At 52.5% G+C, this 14,029-nt stretch overlaps 4 protein-coding genes across 4 annotated transcripts; 3 read left to right on the forward strand and 1 right to left on the reverse strand.

Moving 5' to 3' along the window:
- Positions 1 to 556: 556 nt before the first annotated feature.
- Positions 557 to 1,485, forward strand: J4E79_002524 (uncharacterized protein; the record flags this gene model as incomplete). The annotated part of the gene is made up of 3 exons (XM_049351422.1): positions 557 to 1,018; positions 1,071 to 1,252; positions 1,314 to 1,485. The coding sequence occupies 3 exons, from the start codon at positions 557 to 559 to the stop codon at positions 1,483 to 1,485; spliced, it is 816 nt and encodes a 271-aa protein (XP_049214060.1).
- A 2,372-nt stretch (positions 1,486 to 3,857) lies between these two features.
- Positions 3,858 to 5,481, reverse strand: J4E79_002525 (uncharacterized protein; the record flags this gene model as incomplete). Its single annotated transcript, XM_049351423.1, has 4 exons — positions 3,858 to 4,617; positions 4,668 to 5,065; positions 5,113 to 5,195; positions 5,358 to 5,481. 4 exons carry the CDS (start codon positions 5,479 to 5,481, stop codon positions 3,858 to 3,860), a joined length of 1,365 nt encoding a protein of 454 aa, XP_049214061.1.
- Positions 5,482 to 8,927: 3,446 nt separating this feature from the next.
- On the forward strand, positions 8,928 to 9,251 carry J4E79_002526 (uncharacterized protein; the record flags this gene model as incomplete). Its single annotated transcript, XM_049351424.1, has 2 exons — positions 8,928 to 9,065; positions 9,126 to 9,251. The coding sequence occupies 2 exons, from the start codon at positions 8,928 to 8,930 to the stop codon at positions 9,249 to 9,251; spliced, it is 264 nt and encodes an 87-aa protein (XP_049214062.1).
- A 2,356-nt stretch (positions 9,252 to 11,607) lies between these two features.
- J4E79_002527 (uncharacterized protein) lies at positions 11,608 to 12,542 on the forward strand (the record flags this gene model as incomplete). The annotated part of the gene is made up of 2 exons (XM_049351425.1): positions 11,608 to 11,846; positions 11,900 to 12,542. 2 exons carry the CDS (start codon positions 11,608 to 11,610, stop codon positions 12,540 to 12,542), a joined length of 882 nt encoding a protein of 293 aa, XP_049214063.1.
- Between the last annotated feature and the right edge of the window lie 1,487 nt (positions 12,543 to 14,029).

Genomic DNA, 14,029 nt, shown 5'->3' on the forward strand with positions numbered 1-14,029 from the left:
AGCGTGAGACATTGGGCAAACCTTCTCGTCTAACACGAGAGCGAGCATAAAGCACAACAACGGGCAACCCAGCTGTACAAGTTCCTCGGTTTTGTCGCGTCCTTCCCGGCATTCATTTACGCGACCTTGCGAGCAGATGTCGCGATTGCCGAATTGCGGGGAGCGATACAACGTTGCGTGCAGAGTGTGGGGAAAATGCACCACGAGGCAATGACAGGGGCAATCTATAAGGCCAGACAATGCAAGTCAAGGCATCGGGTAGGTTGACAGCGTGTGGGAACTGTGACAGCGGCTCTCTGACCTCTCAGATGCCACTACCCCGGGTACCGTTTCAGTACCCAAGCTCCGCCCACCCCTGCACGGTGCACAGCATGATGGTTCTCGGCCTCGAGTATCGAAAACAGTTTAATCTCTCCTTGCAGCCGGACTAAAGAAGGGACCCCTCTTTTTCAGTATCCTTCAAATACAATTTCCTGGCACTGCGCGCGGATCACTCTGGCTAACAAACCATGCCATTCGGTTTCTACTTCGACTTCAGATCACTCATTCCGCAATGATGCCGCAACATCTCCGCAATATCGCCCTTGCCGTCGAGCTCTTCGCGGTCTTTGCACGATGCGCACATCTCAACTATACTGGAGAGGCCGTCACATCTCGTTTCTGGGACTGCTGTAAGCCATCATGTGGTTGGAACGGCAAAGCAGATTTCTCGAGTCCGGTAGAATCGTGTACGGCCGACGACAAGCCCACGGACGATGCTGCCGGCACTGGTTGTAACGGCGGTTCCGCGTTTCAGTGCTCCAGCCAGCAGCCATGGGCCATCAACGACACTGTTTCATATGGCTATGCCGGTGCCTTTATTCTACCCGAACTTACTCACGGAGGTATAGAGGGCGCCTGGTGCTGCGCATGCTACCAGCTCGACTTTACGAGTGAGCCTCTGATCGGCAAGAGCATGATTGTTCAAGCCTCGAATACCGCCTACGATGTAACCGACCGAAACCGGTTTTCACTTGCAGTAAGCCTTCAATGAACATCCATTATCATGGTCGCAAAGCTGAACTATCTAGATTCCTGGCGGTAACACAACATCGACAAATGCATGCGCCCAGCAGTATGGCGTGGACCAAAGCGTCTTCGGTGAGCTCATGATGGGTGTCAGCTCCACCGAAGACTGCCAAAAGCTACCCGAGAACCTGAGAGCTGGTTGCGAATGGCGCTTTGATTGGTTCAAGGATGCATCGTACCCTAGGTAAACATGCCCTCATCTCGATCCGCAGGCTACACAAATTATATGGACTAACGTCACACAGTGCGAACTTCAAACGCGTAGTCTGTCCCGCGGAAATTACAGCCAAGACAAACTGCATCCGTAATGACGACAAAGTGCTGGCTGGCGAGGCTTCCGCCGCCCAGAGCCTCATGTCTGGCTCCCCTACTATGGCTTTCTTCGCCGCTGGCATACTAGCTTTAATATCGATATAGCATCGGTGACGCCGATGCCGTGCGTCACCCTTCGCTTTTGGCAGCCCTCTTTCACGATCGTCACGTTCTTTTCTCATTTCTCTTGTGTCCGCTCATCTTTGGATGCTGGTTGGCAAGCCTTGTCAGATGGTGGTTGTTTGTCATGCATGGATACCCTATCAATAAAATATTCGCATCAAAATGGATTGCATGTTGCGCCACGAGCGGCGCGACAATCTCTTCATAACGTCTTCAGTGCCGGAATTGCCGGTGATGCTACTACGACTGTACCGTCTTTCTTCTCCTTACCTCTTCTTGGGTCCAGAAGGAGTCAACCTGTATGCTAGCAAGACGAAGGCTTTGCATAGAAAGGTTCAGGGGCGTTCATTGCAACGCTGTACGGCAAAACATTTACGCCTTCAATGACAAGCCACTCTACACTCGCTCAAGAACCCCACATTGTGGCGTGAACTCAACAGGAAGAAATCATGAGACATGGCTGGTGGTGCAATGAAGCAGCTAGAATGGTTGGTGGAAACCGAAAAGTCCAAGGCATTAAACGTCCTTAAAGAAGTCAAGAGACCACTCACAGCACCCGATCTAGCCAATATTCAAAAGCCATCCTATCACGAGCGCACGCCATACCGCCACACCCAGATCCCCTTCGTCCCCAAACGCTCATCATAAACCCCACAGTGCACCTCCCAGATACGCCCTTACCTCAAGAAACACAGATGAGTAAGAACCCGCCTTCCCACCCTCACCTACCGATCACCACATCCTCCAAACCCTGCATATCCATTTAGGCAAATGACATCCGAACAAGATCTTTCCCGCCCATTCTTGAAAATCACATCACACGTACTTACCCCCGCCAGCCGGCGATGCGCGAGCGACCGCTTCGCTCCGCACCGAAGAGGGGAGATTATCCATATTGAGCCGGGCGGGCGCTAACGAAAATCTGATATATTACATGGATATGGCTGGACTGAACTAATAGGGTGTACTAATGCTGGGCAAATGTCACGAGTTACGGAGGATGCTGGATGGAGGGATGGGGGAAAAGGAAATAGGGCGATGAAGGGGTGGGGCTTTGGCACTCATAGGGCAAGGGGATGGCTGGTCTGGATGGTAGGTGTAGACGAGGAGGTTTGTGTGTGGTGCGAGGGTGAAGTATAGGGTGCGCGTGAGGGAGGTGCGAGGAAGACGTTGACTGGAGGATACAAACACCTACCTTTCGTGCCTTCCTACCCCTCGCTTACGCGCAGCAAGATCCTTTCCGTCGCGTGCATCATCGCACAACACAACGCGTGAAATGAGAGTACGCGCTTGCTGAGAGATTTCGCCCAGGCACTCAACTCTTGTTTTTCTTCTTTCTCCGCCCAAGGCCTCGGCGATGCCCCAGTTGTGGATTCCGTGCCTCGATGGGGGTGGAGGTGCGTAATAGCTTTGCCAGTCGGACGACAGTTGCTGCTTCAAGTAAGGTTTCCGCGCGATCTGGGTAATGAGGAATAAGCAACGAGAAACCGAATGCGCTTCCCGCCGTTGCGAAGGCGAGGGGATGGTGGGACTAAAACTCTAGATTGGACCCGCGAATCCTGTGTAACGGAGATTGGGATGCGGGAATTGGGTCTGGGGTCGTTGGAGTCTGGATTGCCTTGGCTGTAGGGTATCTGGGTATGTGAAGGAGACGACCTTGTTGTATAGGCCTGGGATCAAGAATCTCACGGTGCAGCACATTCCACGAATACATTCATCACGTAGACAAGAAGCGCGAAAACCGATTGCAATCCATCGCAACGCACTCAAGCCATCCATCCATCCCAGTCAACCCCGCCACCCGCGATCACCTTCCACCCCTCGCCCACGTCGCAACACACGACACGACACGAGACACGCTGACGCACAGACAGCATGATCAGCAACTCGACCACCCCTGCGGCAAAGGAACGGCTCGGATTGCGTCTTGACAAGGCAAGTACCACACCATGACGGGTTGGACGGTTATACCCCAGATCCATCGCTCGCCATGCGCACCCCTGCGGACAAACGGGCCTGAGCGCCGCCGTGGTGTGGTTGGATGCTGGTGGCAGGCTAACGTAACTTTACTGAAATTGAGACAACGGAAACCCGCCACTCGGATAGGGCGTACGGGACTTGGGTGTGCGTAAAGGTAGGTACGTACCAGATGTGTGACTGCCGACATGAAGGGGTCTGGGGTTGGGTCGAGGAGGGTGAGGGTTTTTCGGGTCGTTGTTTGGGCGGGTCGGGTTTGTGGTGTCTTGCAGTTTTGCGGAATTGTTGATGAGAATGTGTAGCTAAGTTTTGAACGTGAGCACAGCGAGACGTTGCAGATATCAAGATTCATCGTATATTGTTCATTCGCTATGGTATCATAATGCTCTCGGGTATGGGTATATCTCATCGTCAACCTCATCATCTTCAATCCCCCGCAACCTCGCCGGCGTCAACGGCGCAATGGGGCATAACGTCTGCGTGGAGAACCTCGCTGTGGGGCTCAGCGTTGGGCTGTCCATGCTTTTCCACTCCGTATACGCATCTTTACTCTCCACGAGCGTTGGCGCAGAACCCAAACTACCCACACTCCTAACCGTCTCTAATATGTCACCCTTCTCGCAGGAGTCGGCCGTGCTATACCGATCCAAGCTATTCCTTCGCGATCGAGGAAAGTAACTTCGTTTCTGGTAACGCTGTTCGCCTGTGGTGCAGATTCGAGGTGGGAAATCTGGCCGGCAGTCCACCTTACTGCTGAGGTCGCCTTTGGAGCGCGAGGCCAGGCTGCTGGAAAAATCATCCTGGATGCAGGGGAGGATCTTCTGTACCACGCGGTTCTTTCTTGTGTAGCGGCTGAAGTCTGAAGCGTCCGACTTTCTCGGTTGTTGTTGTTGTTGCTGTTGCTGTTGCCAATCACCACGAAACTCGCGATCAATGGGCGTCGCTTTGGTGCGGAAGTTGAAGATCCATCGTGTGACGAGGCCGCGTAGGATCGGTATGTTGGCTACGATGATTGCTACGTTGTTCTCAATGTGGTTGATGCAGTAGTCGATCGGGTAGGTCCAATCGGGGTTGAACAGAGTGTAGAGGCGGTCGCGATACGATAAGTAGATCTTTGCCGCGCCGATGGCAGTAACACTGTGGAGAGGTCAGCTATTATCCTCGCATACTAGGTCAGTGTGACTTACGCGAGACTGCATGTAAACACCACCAATACCACCAAACGGGACCTCAACCGAGCACTCATCATCCTTCGCACGATGATGAAAGGTATCGGGAGGATCAGAACATCGGTGAGTAGATTGGCGCATGTGACCCAGATCAACATTTCTCCCATTTTGTGTCTGCCCATGCAATGCAGGTTGCCGAAAGTCCTCGGCTTCCAAGTGTTTCCAGTTAGAGGTGGACAGATGAAGATGTACAAGAACCATGGTATCAATGCGCTTCCAACAGTGAAGACCAAGATGGCATAGAGCACTCGCTTGAGCCATTCAATAACGGAACCGGCCCGAAGGAGGAGAAGGATGATCGATGCTTTGACGAGCGGTAGTATGGGGATGTTCAAGAGGTTGAACGCCATGACAACCTGCTGCTATTAGTTCTCTCGCTGTAGCATGGTGGGACTAAACATACGGCATAGTACTCGTCATAGTTTGGTTCTATCTCGTTCGGCGGCACCTCCCAGATATGCACGCCAACATGCCACATCTTGACATCTGTTCAGGGTCAGTAAGAGCCAGTGTCGGCGCTTACATCAGTACGTACGTCGGTGAGAAGGCCCTATGAGGGCTATGGAAAGCAGTAACGGAAGTATGATAAGCCAGTCATCTGTACAAGTACGTCAGTACGGTTTGCGCAAGTGATGTTGAACGCCATACCCCAGCTTAACCGTAAGTTCAGCTTCCGCCGTGTGTATATCCGCAGAATAACGAATATCGAAGCCAAGAGGGGAGTGCCGTAGATCACCCCCAGGCAGGTGAGTTGAAGAGGATAGGTAGGCATCTCGACGACCTACTCTCAGAAACCTGAAGAAATCGCGAAAACCACATCTCGCCCTGCTGGTGGGTGGGCTTCCTCATATAAACCCGGAACAAGGTCAAGGGCTGCGAAACCCTTGTCCCCTTACGCGCGCCCAAGGCAGGCACAGCCGGGTGTCTCCCAAGACGTCCCCCGCAATTTGCTACTTACTGCATATTAACACTTACAGAAACAAGTTAAGCAGAGGCCCTTCTATTTGCCAAACGGTCTAGTCTCCCGTCGGTCGCCCTCACGTGGATGTGCTTGCTGGCTGCACTTTACACATGCCACTCAAAAGGCTTGTCATCGCTATAGAAGCCGGTCGTACTCCATGGTGCGACGGTCTGGATATCGCACTTGCCGCCTCTCAATTAATTCTCTTACACGAACAGCGCACTACATGAGAGATGGCTGGCTTCCAACATCTCGGAGACTGTGCAGCCGAACACGTCCAACGGGGCCTGTTGCGCGGTCCGGTTCGTGGCTGTCAGAGACATGAGAAGCGGGTGTTGTGTGCAGGCGCCAATTGTTCTTTCGCAAGTGGGCATCCGCCAGCGCTAGTACGGAGGACTTGGTGTAACGTATTCATCCTGGAACCTGGACCGATCACAGCGTGTCTAGTAACCGATCCCTGTCGCAGCGAATCTGGGGCCGCCGCTTAAAGGGCAAGACCCAATGGAGAGCGTTAGATATAGTGAATGCGAAGCAGCGGACAGCACGACTGTGGGGATGTCTGCAAGCGAAAGAATCGAATACGGCGACGGCGCAATTCTGACAATATCATCTCGGAGGTAAAGGCTGCGTGGTGGAGCAGTCTGCGTGAATGCGTGGAGATTGTAGGAGCTCAAGCGTGTTCAACAGGTATCACGTTCCGGGGATGTTTCGAGAACAATGGCTTTGGGTAACGCGCCCTCGATGCGACGGCGGAGGTCACTCGGCCCAAGACCGTTTCAGAGGGTCACACTGACGTTCCGCCCTGTGCTCACTTGGGATCGTCATACTGTATCCTTCATTTAATAGCATTGCGACAGCGGAAGTCGGACGAACAAGATCAGACGGGAAACTGCCGGCGATCTGTGCGCTCGTATATTGGGCTACCTACAAGAAGCCTGCTCGGATGAGGTCATCGGCGGGCGGAATAGCTTGATGGGCGCACTGTATCGCATCCAGAAGTGCAACGGCCTGAGGTTTGCATCTGGTAGTAGGTCAGACCGAGGTCGTTCGCCTGCGCGTAAAGAGAAGGTGCCAATGACGCGTGAAACCACATCACCGTCATGTGTGAACAGTCAATCTCGCAGATACGCAAACAAGCAAAAATATAAAAAGATAAGAGTGTGGAGCGGAGCTCGAAGATTGCGTAGCAACGTAGAAGGTTGGAGCTTCAAAATTCTTTTAAGGTTAGCCCAACGTTGGCCGCCGAAACGCACGATGTCGCATACACGCATTCCGAGATGTGGGATTTCCTTTTGACGCAGTTCATCGGTTTTCTCTTTTCCCCGGAGATGCATAAAATCGATCTGTTCAGCACGAATTAGAGACTCCACTATACGCTGCGCAGCGAGAAAGGGCAAGCGTAACTTCTAAGAATTTTGCACTGCTAGAAAGACGTACAAGTGAGCTTGTGGTGACTCAACCGTCCAGAACCATTGCCTTGATAAGCAGATATATTACAATCGTGGCTATGTGTCGGAGCAGCGCGAAGGTCTAGGGTCCGCGTGGCAGCTTCAAATGGCCCGAATACCAGTACCAGGAAATGTTGAGCGCGACCCAGACTGGACGGTAGCATGCAAGCATATAGCCTTCGGCGTTACCAAGAGCTCGTCGTGGGTCAACTCTATACCAGAGGCATGGTCCAGTTTCGCATCTCCCGTCGTCAAGCAGGCTTCCTCCCCGATGCGAATGACGCGATCATGTACAGCACTCCAGTGCCCATACCAACACCAGCTCCTCCCAGCATGGCACTCCCAACAGTTATCGGCACCCGGCCGCTCCGTGCAGCGATCAGAGCCCCAGCAGCACCGGTCCCAGCCGCGCCAAGTGTGACCCAATCTGTTTTCACTTCGCCATGATTCTCCAGTATCCGCCATGACCTATCTTTCCACTCTATTTCCTCTCGGCCTCTCATGCGGCCCCATGTCATGATCGCGCCAGCTGCTGTTCCTAGAACGAGGCCGCGACCGGCAGTCTTGAGCGTACGAGATAGGATTGTAGCGTAATCGATCGGGGAATTACGGTATCGTGCTGCGATGATAGAGGCTGGAAACTGGAGGATTGAAAAGAAGGAAAATGACATGGCTGAAGCGCGCATGACATGCAGGTATAGGATACTGCGCGCATACGGCTGGTCTTCGGCGTAAGGAGGATGTGGGAACAAGGACGTCATCTCGAACGTTTGGCGCGCGATTCGTAGGTGGTTCGATCGTGTATTGGCGTTGTTTCTGGGTGTATCGAAGTGTAGGCGAGCTTTGACGAGCTACAGGTAAGTATCGAACCTCTTGGGGGGAAATCAGTTCATCATATGTTCGCAGCGAGAGGGGTTGCCTGAGAGCATGCGCGCATGCTTCTCGTCCGTATGCCCCGATGAGGCCCTACAGTCGGAGAGAACATGATGCCGGTTGCGAGTGTCGGCCGCAAGTAATGCGACAGCCTTGTGTATCTCTACGATATGGCTGCCTTAGGTTCAGGCCACAACGGTGTGCTGCCAATGATATTCGAACAAGCCTCTGCGCTCGCGTTCCGTGGCTTGCGGCCTGCCGAGGCGTCCTGCGCATCTGGATCTAGGAGCACTCGGCCACCGAGCTCGTCGCAGCTTCTCTGAAAACCTTCTCGAGGTGCTGTGCATCGGTCCTGCTCGCGCGGAATGCCATCGCAAGAAGCTGAACTTTGGAAAATTTTCCTGGTGTCATGCGTCAAGATGGGATTGCCAGCTGCTGTCACGACAACAAGGAGATCCATGGTCGCGCCAGTCGATGGCGATCGTGTATGCAACGCCAGTCATCTCTGATGCAGATGCCGAGGAGGGAACTATGCCAATGAGGAGTTCGTGAAACTTCCCCGGACAACGCCTGTGGCTGCCGCGTCCGCAGCTGGTACTTGCGCGAGATAATGCGGAGAGGGCGACAACTGGACGACGCAAACGCCATCTGACACGGGCCGAGTCGCGATCATGCCTGGGATCACGAGGACGAGGTTTGCGGTTGCACGATGCAGGATTTCCAACGTGCACCGCGCGTCTGCTGTTGCGAAGCCCCATGACGTCACTAAATCCGTGCATCATAAATGCACCATCGCAGCACAGACGCTACAGGATATCACCAAAGCTCACTACCACTTAGCCGGCATCTAACAAACTTTACTATCTTCGGGAACTAGCATCGCGACCACCCTGAAACAAACAAACAACCCACCAACCTCCAAGACCAATCGTCAACATGCCTATCGGCCAGCAAGAAAGCGGTGTAACTTCTGGCGTCAAGTTTGTCACGTCCACTGTAGGCAATACGGTTGGCGGCGTTACAAACACTCTAGGAGGGGTTGTTGGCGCGGTTGGACGAGGCTTGGGCGAAACGGTAGATTGATCTGTACTAACTACAAATGAAAATATACTGACTCTGAGCGCCTTTGCTTAGGTCGAGGGCGCCACAGGCAGTGCCGGTCGGCCGGTTGCACGAGGCCTTGCCGATGTATCCACGAGCATTGAAAAAGGTGCAAACGATGTAGCAGGAGGCGTCAAACGTGCTGGGGAGGGCAAGTAGGTCTCGATAAGGTTCGACAAGAGTTGGACTTGTCAGTGAAGACTGGGGCTTGTACCACATTCTCCACGGCCTACATCCTGGCGTATAGCGGGGGACGGACAAGACTACACACAGCCACCAAATGCTATCAGCATGGGATGTCGCCAAGTCCATAGGTACATATCTCGTATGTAATGTACCTCTGACGCCAGTGTCCCATACTAACTTGAGTTGGCTTCTTAGGCATTGTGATCAGATGTGTGTCCAAGACGCGATGCCGGAGCAGTGCGCCGAAGAGATCTCCGCTCATATCATGCAACGCCTATGTGAAGCTTGCACTTTTGCGATCCTCCAAAGATACCGCGGCCGAGTAGCCCGAGTCTTCTCCACCGGATGCCGATTGTTCCGGATATTTCATACCGAAGCAACCTTTACCTAGGTCCAGGTACATGAGCATCCCACGCCTGGCATACCCATGACGCAGCTAGCTACTGTCCGGCGGACTTTGTTGGTTCTGTCTCGGAGTACCAGTCCAAAGGACACCGAAGGGAAGTAGAGAAGGACCCTGCGGGGACTAAATTGTCGGTTGGCGCGCCACTGTCCCATGGATCAGCATGGAGGGTCCATCCATCGTGAGATCGTGATCGCCGAGGCCGAACAACCTCACCAACACAGACCCCTTCGGCTCGGCTCCCTGTCATACGCTGGCCGCGGTGTTGGATGTACATATGTGTGTCTGGGAAAGGCAGGCGCTGTGCGGGGTCAGATGATCAAACCTACTTTCGTCACTCGCGGAAAGCCTCACCGTGTCACTGACCGCACGAGAAGCTGCAATAGGAATGACTACTGAAGGTTAGCTGTCGAGTACATGCAGCTGCTTAGCGCCACGATTGCGGGATAAATCAGCATAGAGGGTGGAGGACGACTCGAGTGTGCCCAGGTGTGACGTCAATGGTACGTCTGACATATGCGCATCTCATGTCAGATATGTCTACCATCGCAATATTTGCAAATCCACATCGTAGCCAAGGGTAGTGGTATTGTTTTCAAATGCCATGTTTCCATCGCACAGAATCCCACGAATGCAACCAGTCTTACCCAACAATCTAAGCGTTCTCTAGGGTTGACCAGCCGACGGAGGCAAATGCGCCAGCCTGCAGCCAGCCAGCCAGCAATAAGCGGCATACTATCGATATGCGCCCGCAAGGCCAGCCTGCCAGCCTCCCCCAGCCCGTCCCAAGCGTTCCCATGCAACGGTTCCACTGGAGAAGGTGGGTTGGGGCGGCTGAAGACACTTGCGAAGGCGAAAGCCACATGTACCCCACAAGCGTTGCGCTAGCGCACGTAAGCGTCGTTCCGAATTGGGAACCGATCTTTGACATCAATTGGGGCATTCGTCTCTTTGACACCAATCCCATCCGTCGTCATCCTTGCATTTTGCCTTCCAATAGTCCGATTGAGCGAGCTACATTTTCACCATACACCACCCTGCAGTTCCGCCTGCATGTTGACCAATGACACGCGCCCAACTGATGAATAACGACGCCCCGCCACACTCCACATCGAGGCCTACAGAACGCACGTATATTGCTCTAAGGAAGACGCTAGGATGCTGCACGGAGCGATCGTCCTAAACCCGCAGTTACGAGACTTCGGTTGAGCAGCTGTCTTAGACGTTGCATACCACGGAAACCGAGCTCAACACATCGAGATTTGCATTAGGCAGCATGTCACCGGTCAATTGACAGGCAGAATACATGGACCAAAAGGCTGAAACCATTGCGTCAGAGTAGCCAATGCAATGGCAGCAATCGCGTTCAAAGTTACTCACGGGCTGGGATTGAGATAAGTTTAGACGAGAGGCGGGACGGGCTTTGTTCACGCGCATTCTCACTGAAATGGTGGGGACCTAACTGAGGGGTCGGATGAATGGGCATCCAATGATGTAGCAGAATTCTCCGCGGTGTTTATCGTTACGGCACGCGCGATCTCTATCCAGCCTCTTTCTCCAGCCGTCAGAAGCGTCGACGCTAGGCGGTTGTAGCTTCGCATTGACGCGTGGAGTTGATCCATGGCCTTGGCTCAAGCGCTGAGGCTTCAGTGCATGTCCGATCTGCGGTGATATGCTCGATGAGGTAGATTGAATGGACTAACTACTTGCCTGGGTGTGAGTATATAGCTGTCTTACCTTCCCGCGTTTCTTACCTACCCAGAACATCTCACACTCTCGTTGTCGTGGTTACCAGCATCGTCGACAGTTTTCCAATCGTATATCAAGTGACTGATACCTCGCTCCTCAGTCTACTTCGTCGCTACTTACGCTCGCTGTCAAGTACGCCCTATACATTAATATCAACCTCCAACCGACTATCCGAAAATGAAGTCCTTCGTCGCTGCCGGCCTCGCGGCTGCCGTTGCTGCCTACCCCCAGGCCTCCTCCGACGCTGAGTGTGCGTCCTCTGCCCCGGGCACTTTCGCCATCACCACCGTCAATGCCACCACCACTCCCTCCAGGATGGTCAGGCGCCAGCTTGATGGTACTCTTCAGCTGTCTCTCGAGGATGGCAAGTTGACCGACCAGGCTGGTCGCACCGGTTACATCGCCGCCAACTACCAGTACGTCTCCTAAAACACTCTGACATACTCAGTCAGTACTAACATACTATCAGATTCCAGTTCGACCAACCCGTACAGGAGGGTGCTCGCGAGACTGAAGGTTTCGGTCTCTGCAGCAACGGCTCCATGTCCCTGATGGGCTCCGCTGTCTTCTACCAGTGCTTGTCTGGAGACTTCTACAACCTGTACAGCCAGTCCACTGGTGCTCAGTGCATTCCCATCCACATCCAGGCTACCATGTCCGAGGAAACCGGCCCCGTCTCCCAGATCTCCGATGGTCAGCCTCAGGCTACCTCTGCCGGAGCTGTTACTCAGATCTCCGACGGTCAACCCCAGGCCTCCACCCCCGGCGCCGTTGTCACCCAGATCTCTGACGGTCAGCCCCAGGCTTCTTCGCCTGCTGTCGTTACCCAGATCTCCGACGGCCAGCCTCAGGCATCTGCCCCTGTCGTCACCCAGATCTCTGATGGCCAGCCTCAGGCTTCCGCCCCCGTCGTTACTCAGATCTCTGACGGCCAGCCCCAGGCTTCCGCTCCTCTCGTCACCCAGATCTCCGACGGTCAGCCCCAGGCTTCTGCCCCGATCGCCAACTCCACCATGCCTCCCTTCTCAGAGTTCACTGGTGCTGCCTCCACTGGCACTGCCAGCATCGGCGCTCTCGCTGCCGGTTTCCTCGCCCTTTTCTCCTTCTTGTAAGCGAGATCAGCTCTATTCAGCGCGCGCGATGAACATGGGACATGGTCGCTTTGACGATCACATAATGAAGGCTGTAGCGGAGGATGACACGATTTCCTTGCAACGTTCCTTGATGACTGCATGCATCTACGACATCATGTACATAGCTAAAGCATAGGCGGCATGGTGTTTGGATATTTGTTTCTAAGAAGAAGCCACGGACCTAGCTAGTTCAATAGGTAGTCCCGCATCTCCATGCGATGAAAATATTAATACAAACGGATAAAAAAACACAACATTTTCCTCATCTCATCTACCGTGATACCCAGCCCTTCTGCTCCCTCTGACCCCGCAACCCAACCCCTTCACAAATCCTCCGCTTTTCAAGAAATGCCACCCATTACTCAATCCCTTCAAAGCTACTGCGGTAATCCTGGCAAGTCAGTCAGACGACATACATCCTTCGCAGTGCCGCAGAGGCGCATTTCCCTGCTGGTGCATGCTGATCTCTATCCTAGCTGTGTCACGTCACATCACACCGGCGATTGTACGCTTTTCGCTTGCTACTGCATGTAGTCTCCAAAATGCAGTGTCACGCATATGTCTTGACAGGCATCTTGAGCACGTACATAACAGCCGGTGAGGAGGTATATACCCCACGTTCACGTTGCTTAAGCAAGGGCTATGTACCGGTACATTCTCCGAAGTATACGGTACGAAATCATGATGTCAATTGCACATCACACACTTCAATGCAGCTCCTACGATACCACACAGTCCCAAATCACCAAATGGAACAGATACAGCTCAAAGGCACAGTATACATATCTCCAAACAATAAAAGACGACAACAAAGGGAAAAAAAGAAAAACCACGGACAAACGTCGTCAATCCATCCTGCATGCACACACCGTCTCTGCCTCACTATTCCCCCATAACCCCAACCCACCAAGCTACAGCCCACCCTAACCACTTATCCACCCTCAGTCCCTCAGCCAACGTGTCAAACCACCAAAGATTAAGTTGCAGCCCGCGTTATCGATTGACACGCGTGCATGCACTAGAGTCGTTGGGAGGCTTGCGCCGTCTCTAACACTACCAGCAAGCGCATCTACTAGGTGTCTGTTAGGGTTTTAAGTAGTAATGTTTAGTATGTATTCTATAGAAGCAAAGGCAGCAAAACTATAAGTATAAATTTTATAATACTATAGTTACTTATTTCTAGAAGTAGAAATTTTATGTAAGCGCTTAACTTCTTTTTATTACTATAAATTCTTACTAATATTATTATATTTACTATTTACTATAAATTAAATACTTCTTACTTCTTTAGCTTATTTTAGCTATAATAAGTTTAGTAATATAGTTATAGTTAAAGATAATTTTAGCTTATATTACTAATCTATATTAGGTATAATTTTCTAGTTAAAAGCGTAGTATAAATAATACTAATTAGGTATTAAAGTAATTATTATTAAGCTAGTACCTACGTATACTATAAGAAATAC

Source organism: Alternaria viburni, assembly GCF_023758015.1.
Source record: "Alternaria viburni strain BMP 2772 chromosome Unknown scaffold_4, whole genome shotgun sequence".
NCBI lineage: Eukaryota > Fungi > Ascomycota > Dothideomycetes > Pleosporales > Pleosporaceae > Alternaria > Alternaria viburni.